This window comes from Pristiophorus japonicus, chromosome 3 (genome assembly GCF_044704955.1).
Source record: "Pristiophorus japonicus isolate sPriJap1 chromosome 3, sPriJap1.hap1, whole genome shotgun sequence".
NCBI lineage: Eukaryota > Metazoa > Chordata > Chondrichthyes > Pristiophoridae > Pristiophorus > Pristiophorus japonicus.
Genome location: NC_091979.1, coordinates 238,940,431 through 238,963,207, shown reverse-complemented (window position 1 = coordinate 238,963,207; position 22,777 = coordinate 238,940,431). Strand labels below are relative to the sequence as shown.

General features: G+C 46.6%; 1 protein-coding gene across 1 annotated transcript in view; it reads left to right on the top strand.

Annotated features, from left to right (window-relative positions):
- Positions 1 to 22,777, top strand: part of crtac1b (cartilage acidic protein 1b) — a 479,177-nt gene that overhangs the window by 127,183 nt on the left and 329,217 nt on the right. Inside the window, exon 2 of the mRNA XM_070873946.1 lies at positions 16,542 to 16,738. Coding sequence (XP_070730047.1) covers positions 16,542 to 16,738 — 197 coding nt within the window. The remainder of the gene's footprint in view (positions 1 to 16,541; positions 16,739 to 22,777) is intronic.

Genomic DNA, 22,777 nt, shown 5'->3' with positions numbered 1-22,777 from the left:
AGGTTCCCATCCCCCTGCCATATTAGTTTAACCCCTCCCCAACAGCACAAGCAAGCACTCCCCCTAGGACATTGATTCCGGTCCTGCCTATGTGCAGACCGTCCGGTTTGTACTGGTCCCACCTCCCCCAGAACCAGTTCCAATGTCCCAGGAATTTTAATCCCTCCCTTCTGCACCACTCCTCAAGCCACATATTCATCTGAGCTATCCTGTGATTCCTACTCTGACTAGCACGTGGCACTGGTAGCAATTCTGAGATTACTACCTTTGAAGTCCTACTTTTTAATTTAGCTCCTAGCTCCCTAAATTCATCTTGTAGGACCTCATCCCGTTTTTTTACCTATATCTTTGGTACCTATATGCACCACGACAACTGACTGTTCACCCTCCCTCTTCAAAATGTCCTGCAACCGCTCCGAGACATCCTTGACTCTTACACCGGGGAGGCAACATACCATCCTGGAGTCTCGATTGCGGCCACAGAAACGTCGATCTATTCCCCTTGCAATAGAATCCCTTACCACTATAGCTCTCCCACTCTTTTTCCTGCCCTCCTGTGCAGCAGAACCACCCACAGTGTCATGAACTTGGCTGCTGCTGCTCTCCCCCGATGAGTCATCCCCCTCAAAACTACCCAAAGCGGTGTATCTGTTTTGCAGGAGGATGGCCGCAGGGGACCCCTGCACTACCTTCCTTCCACTGCTTTTCCTGTTGGTTACCCATCCCCTGTCTGGCTGTGTACCCTTTACCTGGCCAAGATTTTTGTGCTCAAGTCTCTGGTGCGGGACTTGAACCCACAGCCTTCTGACTCTCACAGGTGGGAGTGCCACCCACTGAGCCACAGCTGACATTTATTTTTATCCGAAAACATCAGACCTGCAAAGGGATAATAGATAGGTTAAGTGAGTGGCAGATGGAGTATAATGTGTAGCTATGAATTCTTAAGCAATGAGCAATACACCTGGGAAATCTGTGAGGATTGGCAATCCTGTATATCATCAGAATTTATCTGTGCATGGAAGTCTCTTCTGTCTCTTAGCAGCAAGGGCCCCGAGGGTTGTCTCAGTCCAGTTCCTGATTGGCAATCTCAATCTGATGTGAGGAATGTGATACTGGGGATGTGGTTTGGGGACTGAGGCACATTAGGACAGGGCAAAGAGAGCTTTACTCTGCTTCTGTGTTGTACCAGCCCTATCATGCCTGACACGAGACTCCCAAAGCAAGTGCTCTACTCGGAACTCCTACACGACAAGCGAGCCCCAGGTGGGCAGAGGAAACATTTCAAGGACAGCCTCAAAGCCTCCTTGATAAAGTGCAACATCCCCACCGACACCTGTTAGCCCCTGGCCAAAGACTGCCCTAAGTGGAGGAAGAGCATCCGGGAGGGCGCTGAGCACCTCGAGGATTGTCGCCGAGAATGTGCAGAAAACAAGCGCAGGCAACGGAAGGAGCGTGCGGCAAACCAGACAGTCACCCACACTTTCCTCCATCGACTGTCTGTCCCACCTGTGACAGAGACTGTAATTCCCGTATTGGACTGTACAGTCACCTGAGAACTCACTTTTAGAGTGGAACGAAGCCTTCCGCAATTTCGAGGGACTGCCTAGGATATGATATGAGGCGATCCCTCGTATCGAGGATGACTTACTTGCATGCCAAAAAAGGATGAGTTCACAGGTGTTTCAATGAAGGACCTAATATTCCAGGTCCCGAAGGGTGGAAGATGCCTGAGCATGGATTTTTTTTTAACGTATGGTGGCCGTTGCACACCAGCCAACACACGGGCTTGACAGAGCTAGGTCTTGGTCCAGTGGCAAGGATTAACCAAGACGAATGGAGACCAGCTCTGCTGCATGGACCTAGTATGCACACATATCGCAGTGTGGGCTTGTCTGTGCTGCCCCTGGGCCCTCACTTCTTCTGCGCACGTTGTTCCTCGATCACTCGCCGCTCCTTCACCCCGACCTCGCCGCTCCTACTGTACCTGCCCATGTTCCAATCAGCGACCTGGGTTATGGTGACGTCCAATCCTGTCGCCCTCTTCACAGCCGTCGCCCTCCTGAACCGGCTCGTGCTGTACCTTGAAGTGGCATGCCGCCACGTTGCTCCTTTGAAGGCCCCGACCTACTGATGGTTGACAGAGACAATAAATACCTGAATGGGAAAACAATTCTGTAATGTATTTGCTTCATGGGTTCTTTACTTAAGAATTCATAGCAACACATTGCTGTTAAGAACTATTTGGTTTATTAGCAAAAGGCTTAACAATCACACTACACATTACCGGTTCATCCACCAGTCTCACAACCACCAACCACCAACCACCAACCACCAACCACCAACCACCAACCACCAACCACCAACCACCAACCACCAACCACCAACCACCAACCACCAACCACCTGCCTCGTCGTGGATGCCCCGTACCCAACTGGCTGGGGTTTTATTGAGTCTTGTGAACATCACATGACTGGCTAAGCCACTCCCAACTCAACAGCTGTACAAACCTATGAACATCCTCACCGGGGCATACATTACAAATTCAATTTTGTTGTCCTTATATGGCTTAGCTGGACCCTTCAATAGTCCCAGTGCTGAAAAGCTTCATACATTTTTTAAGGACAGTGATAAAACCCAATCAGATTTTTCTTGATAAGAAAATAATCCTTCCACGGCCCACAAACACTTGTGCTTTGCCCCAGACCTGTCGTTTCCAAGCCTTTTGCTTACCCCTATCCTGTTTCTGCAGTTTTTCCCTCTCTCCTTTGAATGTCCATCCAGTGTTTCCCTCAGGCTGCAGTTATACTGCCGATGGCCCACCTTAAACCACTGTTTAAGGGTTTTCAGCATAACATTATAAAATGATTATTCATTCTTGCGATGTGGGCGTCACTGGCATTTATCTTCCCTAGTTACCCCGAGAAGGTGTGGCCATTCTCCTTAAACCACTACAATTATCCTTTGTAGTGATTTGATACAACTGTGTGGATTGCTAGGTCAGTTCAGTTAAAAATTAACCAGGTTTGTTGTGGGTCTGGAGTCACGCGTACAGCAGATTGTGTCAGGAGGACCAATTTCCTTCCCTAAACGACATTAGCCGACCTATACTGGCTCCCGGTCTAGCAACACCATGATTTAAAAATTCTCATCCTTGTTTTCAAATTCCTCCATGGCCTCGACCCGCCTCCCTGCGCCCCTCCAATTCTGGTCACTTGCGCATCCCCGATTGTCATCGCCTCGGTGGCCGTGCCTTCAGCTGCCTGGACCCTAAGCTCTGGAATTCCCTCTCTAATCGCTGTCTGCCTTTTTCGCCTCCTTTAAGATGTTCCTTAACACCTACCTCTTTGAGCAAGCGTGAGCTGGTGCAGGAGGGCGACAGCAGCGAAGAGTGACGTCATCAAGATCTGGTCAGTGATTGGAGCATGGGCAGATATAGCAGGAGTGGCGAGAGACTGTAGAGGGACATGATCGGGGCCCAGGAGAGGCGTGAGTTCGGGGCCAGGGGCCCAGAACGGTCCAGCCCACACTGCGATATGTGTGTGCACTAGGTCCGTGCGACAGAGCTAGTCTCCAGTCGTCTTGATTAATCCTTGCCACCGGACCAAGACCTCTCTCTGTCAAGCCCGTGTGGTGGCTGGTGTCCAACGGCCACCACATGTTAAAAAAATCCACGCACAGGCATCTTCCACCACTTCTGCATGTAGTTCGGGATCTGAAATATTAGGTCCTTCATTGAAACACCTGTGAACTCATCCCTTTTTGGCGTGGAAGCAAGTCATCCTCGTTTCGAGGGATTGCCTATGATGATACTGATAAGTGTGGCCTAACCAAGATTTGATACATATTTTAATGATAATTGTTCAGTGACTGAAGGGCAGCATGGAATTAAAATGGACTTGCTTAGTGCAAGTATCGGTTCCTTACAGTACTGCAAAAGGTATTAATCTGCCCCATTTCATATTGGAGCCATTACCCAACAGTCCACCTGTTGGCTGGTGGGACTTGGTTGGCAACCAATGTTACATTGAGTCTACAGCACAGAAACAGGCCATTTGGCCCAACTGGTCCATGCCGTGTTTATGCTCCACACAATCCTCCACCCACCCCTCTTCATCTCACCCTATCAGCACAACCTTCTATTCCTTTCTCCCTCATGTGTTTATCTATCTTCTCCTTAAATGCATGAAATGAATGAAACTTCTCCTCATGTCAGTCCTAAATGGCCGACCCCTTCTCCTGAGACTTTGACCCCTGGTTGCATACTCCCCAGCCTGGGGAAACATCCTCCCTGCATCTACCCTGTCAAGCCCTGTAAAAATTTTATTTGTTTCAATGAGATCATCCCTCCATCTTCTAAACTCGATGGAATATAGAGCTAATCTACTCCATCTCTCCTCATAGGACAATCCCCCCCATCCCAGGAATCAGTCTGGTATTGATTGACTCCTTTGGAAAAGTAGGCCGATACATTTATTCTATGGAAAAGTTTATTAGTTCTGCAATAGTGAGTGGGATATCAGGAGATCGGAAGGATTGGAGATTGTTACAGCTCAGCCCTACTGTGTCTGTAGTTTTTAGTCTATTGAGTTACTTTTGTATATCTTTGTGCATGTTTTAAAAATGTATTAGCGTGTTTCATGGAGTCTAGCTTTGTAAGCAATGGACTCTCAATAAAAATGGGGCTTTCATCAAAAAGTATCCATTGCTTGTAAACTAGTAACAATTTCACATTTAAATTTATTTCTCAAATTGAATTACTGGACTTGGTTTCTAGTTCAGACTGTTGCTTACTTTTTTCTTGATTTAAAATCCCACCCCTCCCCAACGCTGCCAGTCAGATAATCCACGTGTGCTAATCTTGTCTAGAGGTTCCAGGGTATTATCGAGAAGAATCTGGAAGTTCCAGATAATTGTCTAGAAGAGTCTGGAAGTTCCAGAATATTGTCTGGAAGTATCTGGACGTTCTAGGGTATGGTCTAGAAGAATCTAGATGTTCCAGAGCATTGTCTGGAAGTGTCTGGAAGTTCCTGTATATTGTCTGGAAGTATCTGGAAGTTCTTGTATATTGTCTGCAAGTATCTAGAAGTTCCAGAGCATTGTCTGAAAGTGTCTGGAAGTTCCAGAGTATTGTCTGGAAGTATCTGGAAGTTCCAGAGTATTGTCTGGAAGTGTCTGGAAGTTCCAGAGTATTGTCTGGAAGTATCTGGAAGTTCCTGTATATTGTCTGCAAGTATCTAGAAGTTCCAGAGTATTGTTTGGAAGTATCTGGAAGTTCCAGAGTATTGTCTGGAAGTATCTGGAAGTTCCAGAGTATTGTCTGGAAGTGTCTGGAAGTTCCAGAGTATTGTCTGGAAGTATCTGGAAGTTCCAGAGTATTGTCTGGAAGTGTCTGGAAGTTCCAGAGTATTGTCTGGAAGTATCTGGAAGTTCCTGTATATTGTCTGCAAGTATCTAGAAGTTCCAGAGTATTGTTTGGAAGTATCTGGAAGTTCCAGATAATTGTCTAGAAGAGTCTGGAAGTTCCAGAATATTGTCTGGAAGTATCTGGACGTTCTAGGGTATGGTCTAGAAGAATCTAGATGTTCCAGAGCATTGTCTGGAAGTGTCTGGAAGTTCCTGTATATTGTCTGGAAGTATCTGGAAGTTCTTGTATATTGTCTGCAAGTATCTAGAAGTTCCAGAGCATTGTCTGAAAGTGTCTGGAAGTTCCAGAGTATTGTCTGGAAGTATCTGGAAGTTCCAGAGTATTGTCTGGAAGTGTCTGGAAGTTCCAGAGTATTGTCTGGAAGTATCTGGAAGTTCCTGTATATTGTCTGCAAGTATCTAGAAGTTCCAGAGTATTGTTTGGAAGTATCTGGAAGTTCCAGAGTATTGTCTGGAAGTATCTGGAAGTTCCAGAGTATTGTCTGGAAGTGTCTGGAAGTTCCAGAGTATTGTCTGGAAGCATCTGGAAGTTCCAGAGTATTGTCTGGAAGTGTCTGGAAGTTCCAGAGTATTGTCTGGAAGTATCTGGAAGTTCCTGTATATTGTCTGCAAGTATCTAGAAGTTCCAGAGTATTGTTTGGAAGTATCTGGAAGTTCCAGAGTATTGTCTGGAAGTGTCTGGAAGTTCCAGAGTATTGTCTGGAAGTATCTGGAAGTTCCTGTATATTGTCTGCACGTATTTAGAAGTTCCAGAGTATTGTCTGGAAGTGTCTGGAAGTTCTAGAGTATTGTCTGGAAGTATCTGGAAGTTCCAGAGTATTGTCTAGAAGAATCTAGAAGTTTCAGAGCATTGTCTGGAAGTGCCTGGAAGTTTCAGAGTATTGTCTGGAAGTCTCTGGAAGTTCCAGAGTAATGTCTGGAAGTATCTGGAAGTTCCTGTATATTGTCTGCAAGTATCTAGAAGTTCCAGAGTATTGTCTGGAAGTATCTGGAAGTTCCAGAGTATTATCTAGGAGCAGCTGGAAACCCTGATATCTGAAGTTTAGGTGGGTCTGCACAGTGGCAATGAGACAGAATTAATATATGTGGCACAGGTTTGTTATTTTGTCTATATTGGACCACAAAGCGGGTAACTTAAAACCTGGGCTGGGATATTCCTCCGAGCTGGTCACACTACTTCCCTGGATGTGTGGTTGGAATCCCTGTTTACGCACGTGACCAGGGTTTCTGCCGCACTTTGATAAGCAGAGCGTGAGGAACTCCAAGGAATTTTTCTGCCGGTGATTTTTCAAGTGATCAGGACAACCTCCATAATTGACATTTTATTTATAAATATTGAAATGTGCCAACTTACAATGGAATGTAAATTAAACGAGCATTCCCAAAATTGGATGACTCGGGCAATTAAAATGGAAATAACACCGACAATTTGGGTGTCAGCTGTGGTTCAGTGGGTAGCACTCTCTCGCCTCCAAGTGAGAAGGTTGTGGGTTCAAGTCCCTCTCCAGAGACTTGAGTATGAAAATCTAACCTGACATTTTGACTTTCCCAGGACGTCACATGGTTTCGGGTAGGGTGAAGCGTATATGTTGGGATACACTACGTATCATAATATTGTGGGACAGGCTCGATGGTCTTTACCTGTCCGTTATTGCTCGTATGTTTGTATGCTCGACGTGCCAGTACAGTACCGAGGGAGCGCTGTACTGTCGAAGGTGCCGTTTTTCGGATGAGATGTTAAACCAGGAAACCATCTGCTCTCTCAGGTGGACGAAAAAGAAGAAAAGCAGGGGGAGTTCTCCACGGTGTCCGGGCCAATATTTATCCCTCAACCAACACCTAAAACAGATTATCTGGTGGTCATCATATTGCTGTTTGTGGGAGCTTACTGTGCGCAAATTGTCTGCCACATTTCCTACGTTACATCAGTGACTACACTCCAAAAAGTACTTCATTGGCTGTAAAGTGCCTTGAGATGTCCTGAGGTTGTGAAAGGTGCTATATAAATGCAAGTACTTTCTTTTTTATTATACTATCGAGTGTCATGGGGAGTAAAATATGAACAATTTTAATTGTCCAGCAATCAGCAGTAGAAAAGACTCTGAAAATATGACTTTGAAAAGGCAAACTTCAACGGGATGAGGGATGAACTGTGGAATGCACTACTAACAGATTTCTGTCGAGGAGAATGAACCACTTTTTTAAACTATAACTATTGAAATATGCAATCTGATAAATGCTTAATGAAAATGAAATGTAAATTAAATGAGCAGTCCCAAATTGGATGAATGGGGCAATTAAAATGGTAATAAGAAGCAGACAATACAGGAACAAAGGGGAGAGAGATACGTGCCAGTAATATGGTTTGGGGCAGGTAATCATTGACGCTTACATAAGAACATAAGAAATAGGAGCAGGAGTAGGCCATACGGCCCCTCGAGCCTGCTCCGCCATTCAACACAATCATGGCTGATCCGATCATGGACTCAGCTTCACTTCCCCGCCCGCTCCCCATAACCCCTTATCCCCTTATCATTTAAGAAATTGTCTATTTCTGTCTTAAATTTATTCAATGTCCCAGCTTCCACAGCTTTCTGAGGCAGCGAACTCGACAGACTTACAACCCTCTGAGAGAAGAAATTTCTCTTCATCTCAGTTTTAAATGGGCGGCCCCTTATTCTAAGTTCATATCCCTAGTTCTAGTATCCCCCATCAGTGGAAACATCCTCTCTGCATCCACCTTGTCAAGACCCCTCATAATCTTATACGTTTCGATAAGATCACCTCTCATTCTTCTGAATTCCAATGAGTAGAGGCCCAACCTACTCAACCTTTCCTCATAAGTCAACCTCCTCATCTCCAGAATCAACCGAGTGAACCTTCTCTGAACTGCCTCCAAAGCAAGTATATCCTTTCGTAGATATGGAAGCCAAAACTGCACGCAGTATTCCAGGTGTGGCCTCACCAATACCTTATATAGCTGTAAAAGACTTCCCTGCTTTTATACTCCATTCCCTTTGCAATAAAGGCCAAGATTCCATTGGCCTTCCTGATCACTTATCTGCATACAATCACTTATCTTGCCGACCATTCCAAACCTGCCATCAGCTTCCGTACTGTGGTTCTGTAACTGCCACCTCTAGCCCCCTTCCCAACAGAAATTCATCGCCTCCTGTTTTTGAACCCTGCCACGATTCTCCATTCCACCAACCCCACCCACAATCTAGCAAAGAGCAAAGAATTCTACACGCTCTTGCAAAGAAAATGTACAAGGCACTGTAAGAGAAAGAAAGACTTGCACTTGTATAGTGCCATGCACGACCATTGGCCATCCCAAAGCGTTTTACAACCAATGAAGTACTTTTTGGAGCGTAGTTACTGTTGTAATAGAAACATAGAAACATAGAAAATAGGTGCAGGAGCAGGCCATTCAGCTCTTCTAACCTGCATCGCCATTCAATGAGTTCATGGCTGAACATGAAACTTCAGTACCCCCTGCCTGCTTTCTCGCCATACCCCTTGATCCCCTGAGTAGTAAGGACTTCATCTAACTCCCTTTTGAATATATTTAGTGAATTGGCCTCAACAACTTTCTGTGGCAGAGAATTCCACATGTTCACCACTCTCTGGGTGAAGAAGTCTCTCCTCATCTCGGTCCTAAATGGCTTACCCCTTATCCTTAGACTGTGACCCCTGGTTCTAGACTTCCCCAACATTGGGAACATTCTTCCTGCATCTAACCTGTCTAAACCCGTCAGGATTTTAAACGTTTCTATGAGGTCCCCTCTCATTCTTCTGAACTCCAGTGAATACAAGCCCAGTTGATCCAGTCTTTCTTGATAGGTCAGTCCCACCATCCTGGGAATCAGTCTGGTGAATCTTCGCTGCACTCCCTCAATAGCAAGAATGTCCTTCCTCAAGTTAGGAGACCAAAATTGTACACAATACTCCAGGTGTGGCCTCACCAAGGCCCTGTACAACTGTAGCAACACCTCCCTGCCCCTGTACTCAAATCCCCTCGCTATGAAGGCCAACATGCCATTTGCTTTCTTAACCGCCTGCTGTACCTGCATGCCAACCTTCAATGACTGATGTACCATGACACCCAGGTCTCGTTGCACCTTCCCTTTTCCTAATCTGTCACCATTCAGATAATAGTCTGTCTCTCTGTTTTTACCACCAAAATAGATAACCTCACATTTATCCACATTATACTTCATCTGCCATGCATTTGCCCACTCACCTAACCTATCCAAGTCACTCTGCAGCCTCATAGCATCCTCCTCGCAGCTCACACTGCCACCCAACTTAGTGTCATCCGCAAATTTGGAGATACTACATTTAATCCCCTCGTCTAAATCATTAATGTGCAATGTAAACAGCTGGGGTCCCAGCACAGAACCTTGCGGTACCCCACTAGTCACTGCCTGCCATTCTGAAAAGTACCCATTTACTCCTACTCTTTGCTTCCTGTCTGACAACCAGTTCTCAATCCACGTCAGCACACGACCCCCAATCCCATGTGCTTTAACTTTGCACATTAATCTCTTGTGTGGGACCTTGTCGAAAGCCTTCTGAAAGTCCAAATATACCACATCAACTGGTTCTCCTTTGTCCACTTTACTGGAAACATCCTCAAAAAATTCCAGAAGATTTGTCAAACATGATTTCCCCTTCACAAATCCATGCTGACTTGGACCTATCATGTCACCATTTTCCAAATGCGCTGCTATGACATCCTTAATAATTGATTTCATCACTTTACCCACTACTGAGGTCAGGCTGACCAGTCTATAATTCCCTGTTTTCTCTCTCCCTCCTTTTTTAAAAAGTGGGGTTACATTGGCTACCCTCCACTCGATAGGAACTGATCCAGAGTCAATGGAATGTTGGAAAATGACTGTCAATGCATCCGCTATTTCCAAGGCCACCTCCTTAAGTACTCTGGGATGCAGTCCATCAGGCTCTGGGGATTTATCGGTCTTCAATCCCATCAATTTCCCCAACAAAATTTCCCGACTAATAAAGATTTCCCTCAGTTCCTCCTCCCTACTAGACCCTCTGACCCCTTTTATATCCGGAAGGTTGTTTGTGTCCTCCTTAGTGAATACTGAACCAAAGTACTTGTTCAATTGGTCTGCCATTTCTTTGTTCCCCGTTATGACTTCCCCTGATTCTGACTGCAGGGGACCTACCTTTGTCTTTACTAACGTTTTTCTCTTTACATACCTACAGAAACTTTTGCAATCCGCCTTAATGTTCCCTGCAAGCTTCTTCTCGTACTCCATTTTCCCTGCCCTAATCAAACCCTTTGTCCTCCTCTGCTGAGTTCTAAATTTCTCCCAGTCTCCAGGTTCGCTGCTATTTCTGGCCAATTTGTATGCCACTTCCTTGGCTTTAATACTATCCCTGATTTCCCTAGATAGCCACGGTTGAGCCACCTTCCCTTTTTTATTTTTACGCCAGACAGGAATGTACAATTGTTGTAATTCATCCATGCGGTCTCTAAATGTCTGCCATTGCCCATCCACAGTCAACCCCTTAAGTATCATTCGCCAATCTATCCTAGCCAATTCACGCCTCATACCTTCAAAGTTACCCTTCCTTAAGTTCTGGACCATGGTCTCTGAATTAACTGTATCATTCTCCATCCTAATGCAGAATTCCACCATATTATGGTCACTCTTCCCCAAGGGGCCTCGCACAATGAGATTGCTAATTAGTCCTCTCTCATTACACAACACCCAGTCTAAGATGGCCTCCCCCCTAGTTGGTTCCTCGACATATTGGTCTAGAAAACCATCCCTTATGCACTCCAGGAAATCCTCCTCCACCGTATTGCTTCCAGTTTGGCTAGCCCAATCTATGTGCATATTAAAGTCACCCATTATAACTGCTGCACCTTTATTGCATGCACTCCTAATTTCCTGTTTGATGCCCTCCCCAACATCACTACTACTGTTTGGAGGTCTGTACACAACTCCCACTAACGTTTTTTGCCCTTTGGTGTTCTGCAGCTCTACCCATATAGATTCCACATCATCCAAGCTAATGTCTTTCCTAACTATTGCATTAATCTCCTCTTTAACCAGCAATGCTACCCCACCTCCTTTTCCTTTTATTCTATCCTTCCTGAATGTTGAATACCCCTGGATGTTGAGTTCCCAGCCCTGATCATCCTGGAGCCACGTCTCCGTAATCCCAATCACATCATATTTGTTAGCATCTATTTGCACAGTTAATTCATCCACCTTATTGCGGATACTCCTTGCATTAAGACACAAAGCCTTCAGGCTTGTTTTTTTAACACCCTTTGTCCTTTTAGAATTCTGCCGCACAGTGGCCCTTCCTGTTCCCTGCCCGGGGCCTCTCCGCCCCCCCCCCCTCCATCTCCCCTCCGTCTCCTGCCTCTGCCTCCCTTTTGTCTCCCTCTGTCTCCCTGCATTGGTTCCCATCCCCCTGCCATATTAGTTTAACTCCTCCCCAACAGCACTAGCAAACACTCCCCCTAGGACATTGGTTCCGGTCCTGCCCAGGTGCAGACCGTCCGGTTTGTACTGGTCCCACCTCCCCCAGAACCGGTTCCAATGCCCCAGGAATTTGAATCCCTCCCTGCTGCACCACTGCTCAAGCCACGTATTCATCTGCGCTATCCTGCGATTCCTACTCTGACTAGCACGTGGCACTGGTAGCAATCCCGAGATTACTACTTTTGAGGTCCTACTTTTTAATTTAGCTCCTAACTCCTTAAATTCGTTTCGTAGGACCTCATCCCTTTTTTTACCTATGTCGTTGGTACCAATGTGCACCACGACAACTGGCTGTTCTCCCTCCCATTTCAGAATGTCCTGCACCCGCTCCGAGACATGTGGGAAACCTGGCAGCCAATTTGCACACAGCAAGCTCCCACAAATAGCAATGTGATAATGACCAAAAAATCCATTTTTGTGATGTTGGTTGAAGGATAAATAATGGCCCCAGGACACTGGGGATAACTCCCCTGCTCTTCTTCGAAATAGTGCCGTGGGATCTTTTATGTCCACATGAGAGAGCAGACTGTTGTAATGTTGGAAACGCAGCAGCCAATTTGCGCACAGCAAGGTCCCACAAACAGCAATGTCACAATGACCATCATAACAATGATTTTTTTAATGATACTGCTTGAGGGATAAATATTGGTGATGCCCTTTCTGCTCACCCCCTAACAGTGTAAGGTGCCACTTGCCACAGCCCGCCTGCCCACCTGTATGTTTCCCAAATGGCTGTTCTTCATGTGGGAGGTTACACGGTGAACATCGGCGAACTATGGGATGCACCATTACAGGTGAGCCCGGTCCTGTCCTCGCTCAATGGGTGATGGGGGGAGGGGCGGGCAATAAGACCCCTGCCAGATGACGTTGAGATCAGTTCTAGCCTCCCAACGGCCGATTTGCCTGCACTTGACCAACTCGTTGCCGAGCGACCGAGGAAATCGGCGTGGAGCACCTACTCTTCTGACAGGACTCATCAGGACACTGTGTTGTCCCAGTGTCAGCCAGCAAGATAATAACATTAAAACATAAGAACATAAGAAATAGGAGCAAGAGTCGGCCATACGGCCCCTCGAGCCTGCTCCGCCATTCAATACGATCATGGCTGATCCGATCATGGACTCAGCTCCCCTGCCCGATCCCCATAACCCCTTATTCCCTTATCGGTTAAGAAACTGTCTATCTCTGTCTTAAATATATTCAATGATCCAGCTTCCACAGCTCTCTGAAGCAACGAATCTCACAGACTTACAACCCTCTGAGAGAAGAAATTTCTCCTCATCTCAGTATTAAATGGGCGGCCCCTTATTCTAAGATTATGCCCTCTAGTTCTAGTCTCTCCCATCAGTGGAAACATCCTCTCTGCATCCACCTTGTCAAGCCCCTCATGATCTTATACGTTTCGATAAGATCACCTCTCATTCTTCTGAATTCCAATGAGTAGAGGCCCAACCTACTCAACCTTTCCTTATAAGTCAACCCCCTCATCCCCAGAATGAACTTAATGAACCTTCTCTGAACTGCCTCCAAAGCAAGTATATCCTTTTGTAAATATGGAAACTAAAACTGCATGCAGTATTCCAGGTGTGTCCTCACCAATACCCTGTATAACTGTAGCAGGACTTCCCTGCTTTTCTACTCCTTTATACGCCATCCCCTTTGTAATAAAGGCCAAGATGATTAAAGCCAAGATAATCAAACAAAGGTTCCCTCTTTTTTAAAGGGGTGCAAACAATAGAAAACAAAATCATAAAAATCAAAGGTAATTTTTCAAATTAAATCATATTGACCCTGAATTCGTGGTTCCTACGGGTGTGTATGAGGTGCGCACGCATCCATTGGGGCCCCGCAAGCTCTGGGTTAAGGTATGCGAAGCGCATGTTCTTATGGCGAACAGAAAGCAGAGAGTCAGAATAAATGGGTCCTTTTCGGGTTGGAAATCGGTGGTTAGTGGTGTGCCACAGGGATCGGTGCTGAGACCACAACTGTTTACAATATACATAGATGACCTGGAAGAGGGAACAGAGTGTAGTGTAACAAAATTTGCAGATGACACAAAGATTAGTGGGAAAGCGGGTTGTGTAGAGGACACAGAGAGGCTGCAAAGAGATTTAGATAGGTTAAGTGAATGGGCTAAGGTTTGGCAGATGGAATACAATGTCAGAAAATGTGAGGTCATCCACCTTGGAAAAAAAAAACAGTAAAAGGGAATATTATTTGAATGGGGAGAAATTACAATATGCTGCGGTGCAGAGGGACCTGGGGGTCCTTGTGCATGAATCCCAAAAAGTTAGTTTGCAGGTGCAGCAGGTAATCAGGAAGGCGAATGGAATGTTGGCTTTCATTGCGAGAGGGATGGAGTACAAAAGCAGGGAGGTCCTGCTGCAACTGTACAGGGTATTGGTGAGGCCGCACCTGGAGTACTGCATGCCGTTTTGGTCACCTTACTTAAGGAAGGATATACCAGCTTTGGAGGGGGTACAGAGACGATTCACTAGGCTGATTCTGGAGATGAGGGGGTTACCTTATGATGATAGATTGCGTAGACTGGGTCTTTATTCGTTGGAGTTCAGAAGGATGAGGGGTGATCTTATAGAAACATTTAAAATAATAAAAGGGATAGACAAGATAGAGGCAGAGAGGTTGTTTCCACTGGTCGGGGAGACTAGAACTAGGGAGCACAGCCTCAAAATACGGGGGAGCCAATTTAAAACCGAGTTGAGAAGGAATTTCTTCTCCCAGAGGGTTGTGAATCTGTGGAATTCTCTGCCCAAGGAAGCAGTTGAGGCTAGCTCATTGAATGTATTCAAGTCACAGATAGATAGATTTTTAACCAATAAGGGAATTAAGGGTTACGGGGAGCGGGCGGGTAAGTGGAGCTGAGTCCACGGCCAGATCAGCCATGATCTTGTTGAGTGGCGGAGCAGGCTCGAGGGGCTAGATGGCCTACTCCTGTTCCTAATTCTTATGTTATGTTATGTTAAACCCAGAACATGCGATCTGTCAAGAATCCTCTCGATAGATTCACTGATTCCGGAAGTAACAGACCTCGGAGAGTTGGGGCTATTTGCCCAGCGAATGTCCTTGAAAAATCTGATGACTGATAAAAGCTGGCGTAAGGGCCCGCTTTTTATCAGCGCGAGGCTTTTAATGGACAAAAAAATACATTTTTGTCAATAATTTAAACATTTAAAATAAGTTAAGTTTATTTTTAGATCCTTTAAAACATGTAAATGTATTTTTCAAAAAATTACATTTTTGATTTAAATAATTAATTACATTCAATTTTGATCAATTTAAAATATGATGTTTCTTAAAAATATATATATTTTTCGTGCTGTGTGTTTTGGGGGGTATTCCCTTTCATACTTATGATGATCCCGTGTATATTGAACTCGCCACAAATATGAATGGGAATAGCCGTACTTGGATTGGTTGGGCCGGCCCATGTGATCCCAGGGATGAGTGCGAAGCGTCAACATCCCTGGGATAGGTGGGCCTCTACGCAGGCCTTCGCCTGGAGGCCCAACAACACAAGTCTCCGAACCTCCCGGAGCACCAGGTAGATTCGTGTAAAATCTTTCAGGTCAGAGGCATCTGCCCGCAATCTCTGGGCCAGCGTTATTCCCTGTGCCTTACCAAGCACTCCCGTCCCTGCAGTTCCCAGTGGCCGTGGAAGGCCTCATCATCATCATCATCATAGGCAGTCCCTCGGAATCGAGGAAGACTTGCTTCCACTCTATAATTGAGTTCTTAGATGGCTGAACAGTCCAATACGGGAATTACAGTCCCTGCCACAGGTGGGACAGACAGTGTTTGAGGGAAAGGGTGGGTGGGACAGGTTTGCCGCACGCTCTTTCCGCTGCCTGCGCTTGATTTCTGCATGCTCTCGGCGATGAGACTCGAGGTACTCAGTGCCCTCCTGATGCACTTCCTCCACTTAGGGCGGACTTTGGCCAGGAACTCCCAGGTATTAGTGGGGATGTCGCATTTTATCAGGGAGGCTTTGAGGGTGTCCTTGAAATGTTTCCTCTGCCCACCTTTGGTTCGTTTGCCGTGAAGGAATTCCGAGTAGAGCGCTTGCTTTGGGAGTCTCGTGTCTGGCATGCGGACAATGTGGCCTGCTCAGCGGAGCTGATCAAGTGTGGTCAGTGCTTCAATGCTGGGGATGTCGGCCTTGTCAAGGACGCTAATGTTGGTGCATCTGTCCTCCCAGGGGATTTGTAGGATCTTGCGGAAGGCCTCAAGTGTATTGGTGGATACCGCACGCCGCTTCTCCAGGGCCACGCAGTGCGCGAACAAGTGCGCGGACGATGGACACATAGCCCGATCTGACCAGCCCCCGCCCCCCCACCCCCCCCGACACGGGCTGTGTACATGTGGATGGGGGTCACCTTGGGCCAGGCCCAGGATTGGACCCACGGGGAGCTTCTCCAACCTGCCCTCCACGCCGGGAGTGAGGCTCGGGACCTTCTGGCTGCGTGGCTCAGTATGACAGTGAGTCCTCGTGTGGATTGAGGGGAGCTCAATCTCATTTCTGTCCAGGCCATGCCCTTAATCTATTCCATGGGCTTTGTGTTTCCACAGGTACAACGGCCCAAACTTGGTGCTTAAATATGACAAAGTCACGAATAGGCTCAAGAACATTGCAGTCGACGAGCGAAACTCTCCTTACTACTCGCTCCGTGATCGCCAGGGAAACGCTATCGGCGTGACGGCCTGTGACATCGATGGTGACGGAAGAGAAGAAATCTACTTCCTCAACACCAACAATGCCTTTTCAGGTACGTAGGTATTGCTAGACTGATAAAGACCAAGGTCTATCTAGTTTACTGTCTCCCATACTGGTAGTCGCATTGTATAACGATAATGGAGTTACCTCTGGTGTCCCCCAAGGATCTATCCTTGGCCCCCTCCTATTTCTCATCTACATGTTGCCCCTTGACGACATCATCCGGAAACACAGCGCCAGTCTCCACATGTACGCTGATGACACCCGGCTCTACCTCACTACCACTTCTCTCAACCTCTCCCGGTTTCTAAATTATCAGACTGCATGTCTGACATCCAGTTCTGGATGAGCAGAAATTTTCTCCAATTGAATATTGACAAGACCGAAGCCATTGTTTTCGGTCCCCGCCACAAACCCCGTTCCCGAGCCCCCGACTCCATCCTTCATGAAGGAGCGAGGAAGAGGGGGAGGGAGAAAGAGAGATGGAGGAAGAGAGCGAGAGAGAAAGAGAGAGGAAGAGAGAGGGAGCGAGAAAGAGAGGGAGTGAAAGTGAGAGGGAGAGAAGGAGATTGATGGGGAGAGAGGGAGAGAGGGAGCGAGGGAGAGAAGGAGAAAAGGGGAGAGGGGGAGAGGGAGAGAGGGCGAGGATGAGAGAGGGAGAGGGAGAGAATGAGAGAATGAGAGAACGAGAGTGAGAGGGGGAGAGAGGAAGAGGAGAGAGGGAGAGGACGAGAAAGGGAGAGAAGGAGAGAGGGAGACAGGGTGTTTTTGGTAGTGTTGCTCCTACTCAGCATCCAAAAGACAGACAATAAAACACTTGCAAGCCATTGCGCAGTGGGGAGTTGTGGGATTTGCCTAGGTTGCAACGAGCTGTTGAATAGCTGAGGTGACATCGCAAACCGCATGAGCAAAGCAGAATAGATTCTTACAGCTCAACTTACCTGAAGTCGATAAGGTGGGTTTCTTTTACTCAATTAAATATTAACGATAAATTTGAAAAGCCAATATTTCAGCCAGCGCACATCTGTGGTAGAGATAACAGCAGGTTAGTTAAATCACCAAGGGAGAGCCAGTTGTTTCCACATGCTGTGCAGTTTCATAGATACAAAAAAGAAAGACTTGCATTTCACAATCTCAGAATGCCCAAAGTGCTTCACAGCTAATGAAGTACTTTTTGAATTGCAGTCACTGTTGTAATGTAGGAAATGAAGCAGCCAATTTGCACACAGCATGCTCCCACAAACAGCCAGTAATGACCAGATAATCTGTTTCAATGATGTTGGTTGAAGGATTAATATTGGGGGTTCTGCAGGGCTCAGTGCTGGGTTCCTTGCTTTTTGTGATATATATCAATGATTTAGACTTGACTGTAGGGGGTATGATAAAGATGTTTGCAGATGATACAAAAATTGGCTGTGTGGTTGATAATGAAGAAGAAAGCTGCAGACTGCAGGAAGATATCAATGAACTGGTCAGGTGGGCAGAACAGTGGCAAATGGAATTCAATCAGAGAAGTGTGAGGTAATGCATTTGGGGAGGGCTAGCAAGGCAAGGGAATTCCCAATAAATGATAGGACACTGAGAATAGTAGAGGAACAAAGGGACCTTGGAATGCAGATCCACAGATCCCTGAAGGTAGCAGGCCAGGTAGATAAGGTGGTTAAGAAGGCATACGGAATACTTGCCTTTATTAGCTGAGGCATAGTCTACAAGAGCAGAGGGGTTATGCTTGAACTGTATAAAACACTGGTTAGGCCACAGCTAGAGTACTGCATGCAGTTCTAGTCACCACATTGCAGGAAAGATGTGATTGCACTAGAGAGGGTACAGAGAAAATTTACGAGGATGTTGCCTGAGCTGGAGAATTTTAGCTATGAGGAAAGATTGGATAGGCTGGGGTTGTTTTCTTCGGAACAGAGGAGACTGAGAGAGACCTGATTGAAGTGTATAAAATTATGAGGGGCCTAGATAGAGTGGATAGGAAGGGCCTATTTCCCTTAGTAGAGGGGTCAACAACCAGGGGACATAGATTTAAAGTAATTGGCCAGAGGTTTCGAGGGGATTTGAGGATAAATTTCTTCACCCAGAGGATAGTGGGGGTCTGGAATTCACTGCCTGAAAGGGTGGGAGGGGCAGAAACCCACATAGTATTTAGAAAGTACTTGGATGTGCACCTGAAGTGCCGTAACCTACAGGGCTACGGACCAAAAGCTGGAAAGTGGGATTAGGCTGGATAGCTGTTTGTCGGCCGGCGTGGACACGATGGGCCGAATGGCCTCCTTCCGTGCTATAAATTTCTATGATTCTATAAATGGAGATAGATCAAGTTTAAAGGGGCTGCGTGCTACTTAATCTGGCATCAGTGCATAGACAACAACAGTATCCTGCATTCACACAGCACCTTTAATGTAATAAAACATAAGAACCTAAGAAATAGGAGCAGTAGGCCATTTGGCCACACGAGCCTGCTCCACCATTCAATGAGACCATAGATTTACAATCCTCTGAGAGAAGAAATTCCTCCTTATCTCAGTTTTAAATGGGCGGTCCCTTATTCTAAGACTATGTCCCCTAGTTTTAGTTTCTTCTATTAGTGGAAATATCCTCTCTGCATCCACCTTGTCAAGCCCCCTCATTATCTTATAAGTTTCAATAAGATCACCTCGCATTCTTCTGAACTTCAATGAGTAGAGGCCCAACCTACTCAACTTATCTTCATAAGTCAACCCCCTCATCTCCGGAATCAACCTCGTGAACCTTCTCTGAACTGCCTCCAAAGCAAGTATATCCTTCCTTAAATACGGAGACCAAAACTGCACGCAGTACTCCAGGTATAGCCTCACCAATACCCTGTACAGTTGTAGCAGGACTTCTCTGCTTTTACAGTCTATCCCAAGGCGCTACACAGGAGCGTTATCAAAGAAAAGGTAGCACTGAGCCACATAAAGAGGTATTAGGACAGGTGACCAAAAGCTTGGTCAAAGAGGTAGGTATTAAGGTGTGTCTTAAAGGAAGAGAGAGAGGCGGAGAGGGTTAGGGAGGGAATTCCAGAGCTTTGGGCCCAGGTGGCTGAAGGCACGGCCACCGATGGTGGAGCAATGAAAACCGGGGGAGGTGCAAGTGGTCAGAAAAGGAGGAGGACAGTGGTCATGGAGGATTGTAGGTAATATTGCCTCTCATTTTTTTCCCTGCGTGGGCCCTTGAGGTTTTCTGCCGTGCAAGCGCCGTATCCCTTCCAGCGACAGCAGCTGGTGAGCGGCCTGAGCAGGTCCTCCCGATCGTGCAAGACCGCGCATGTTAGGGGGAATATTGTGGGCTGGAGGAGATTACAGAGATGGGGCGAGGCCACGGAGAAAATATACAATGAGAGAGGAAGGAAGACTTGAAATTTATATAGCGCCTTTCATGTCCACTGGACGTCTCAAAATGCTTTACGGCCAATGAAGTACTTTTGAAGTGTAGTCACTGTTATGATGTAGGAAAGGCAGCAGCCAATTTGCGCACAGCAAGCTCCCACAAACAGCAATGTGATAATGACCAGTTAATCGTTTTTTTGATTATGTTGATTGAGGGACGAATATTGGCCCAAGACACTGGGGATAACTCCCCTGCTCTTCATCATGGGATCTTTTACATCCTCCTGAGAGAGCAGACAGGGCCTCAGTTTAACGTCTCATTTGAAAGTCGGCACCTCCGACAGTGCAGTGCTCCCTCAGCACTGGGAGTGTCAGCTTAGATTTTTGTCCTCAAGTTCCTGGAGTGGGACTGGAACCCACAACCTCCTGACTCAGAGGGAGAGTGGTGTTACCCACTGAGCCACGGCTGAGGAGAGAGAAAAAAGAAAAGAAAAAGAAATGAGGTCTGGCTGCGGAGAGACTGAAGGAATGACAGAGACAGAAGGAGGAAAGAATGAAGGAGATGGAAGTAGAGAGAACAATTGGAGAAGGGCCAGAAGTCACAAGACTGCCTGTCTATGAGGAGTCCTTCTATTTTGGCCGCAGGCAGAGACAGAGGACACTTGAGAGCTGTGGGATGATTGTTGCTGCAACCTACAAGCACGGAGACAGCATGGTGCCAATACCAATTAGAAGCTTTTGACTTCTCCATTAGCGACTGTTGGCCAGCAGGAAACTTCTCTTTCCCGTCAAATGGCCTCCAGCAGGTGATGATTAGCAGAGTACAGGACATAAGCTGGCTACTTTGCAGAAGGCAGTTTTATGCAGTTGTAACATGGTGAGTGCATTAATTGGTGCACTTTGGCCAGAGACTCGGTATAAGCACTTTACAACAATTTTCAAATATTACACTTAGTAGTCATCATCATAGGCGGTCCCTCGAACGAGGATGACTTGCTTCCACATGAGTTCACAGATGTTTCAATGAAGGACCCGATATTCCAGTCCTGAACTCCAACTGAAGGGGTGGAAGATGCCTGTGCGTGGATTTTTTTAACGTGTGGTGACCGTTGCACATCAGCCACCACACGGGCTTGACAGAGCTAGGCCTTTATCCAGTGGCAAGGGTTAACCAGGATGACTGGAGACCTGCTCTGCTGCATGGACCTAGTGCGCACACATATCGCAGTGTGGGCTGGCCCGTGCTGCCCCTGGGTCCTCGGCTCTTCTGGGCCCCATACCCTCGTTCACTGCACCTCTACCATGATCTTTCGCCGCTCCTCCGCCACAAACATTCGCCGCATCTCTGCCACCATCTCTCGCCGCTCCTCCGCCACAAAAACACTCGCTGCACCTCCGCCACAATCTCCCACCAAATCTCAGTCATGATCCCTCATCACTCCTCCGCCCTGATCACTCGTCGCAAGTCTGCCACGACCTTCCCGCTCCTCTGCTGTACCAGGGCCCTGCCGATGCTCCTGCCCAAGCTCCAAACGGCGACCTGGGGCTGAGGCCACCTTGACCTGCGAGAGAACATCTCCGCAGGTCGGGGCTATAAAAAGAGCTGGAGCGAGCCACTGCAGCTTCCAGCACAAGCCGACACAAATGTGTGACGGCTTCGAGGTGGGTGACTTAGCAGTATTAATTCAACAACAACAACAACTTGCATTTATTACAAGAGGATTTGAGTAGCAGTAAAGACATCTTGCTGCAATGATATAGGGCCCTGGTGAGACCGCACCTGGAGTATTGTGTACAGTTTTGGTCTCCTTAACTAAGGAAGGATATACTTGCCAGAGAGGGAGTGCAACCAAGGTTCACCAGACTGATTCCAGGGATGGGGGGATTGTCTTATGAGGAGAGATTGTGTAGACTAGGCCCATATTCTTTAGAGTTTAGAAGAATGAGAGGTGATCTCATTGACACATACAACATTAGAAACATAGAAACATAGAAAATAGGTGCAGATGTAGGCCATTCGGCCCTTCGAGCCAACACCACCATTCAATATGATCATGGTTGATCATTTTTGCAACTTCAGTACCCCATTCCTGCCTTCTCTCCATACCTCTTGATCCCTTTAGCTGTAAGGGCCACATCTAACTCACTTTTGAATATATCTAACGAACTGGCCTCACCAACTTTCTGTGGTAGAGAATTCCACAGATTCATAATTCTCTGAGTGAAGAAGTTTCTCCTCATCTCAGTCCAAAATGGCCTACCCCTTATCCTTAGACTGTGAACCCTGGTTCTGGACTTCCCCATACTTACAGGGCTTGACAGGGTAGATGCAGGGAGGATGTTTCCTCTGGCTGGGGATTCTAGAACCAGGGGTCACAGTCTCAGAATAATGGGTCGGACATTTAGGGCTGAGATGAGGAGAAATATCTTTACTCAGAGGGTGGTGAATCTTTGGAATTCTCTCACCAGAGGGTTGTGGAAGTTCAGTCTTTGAATATATTCAAGACAAGGAATCAAGGGATATGGGGATCGTGCAGGAAAATGGAGTTGAGGTAGAAGATCAGCCATGATCTCATTGAATGGCGGAGCAGGCTCGAGGGGCCGAATGGAATACTCCTGCTCCTAATTCTTATGTTCTTATGTTGCTGTTATATAGCGTTTTCCAGTACACATTCTCTTACCAAAATTATGTGTGGTCTCAAACCATCAATTTCCCTTAATACCTAGTAACAGTT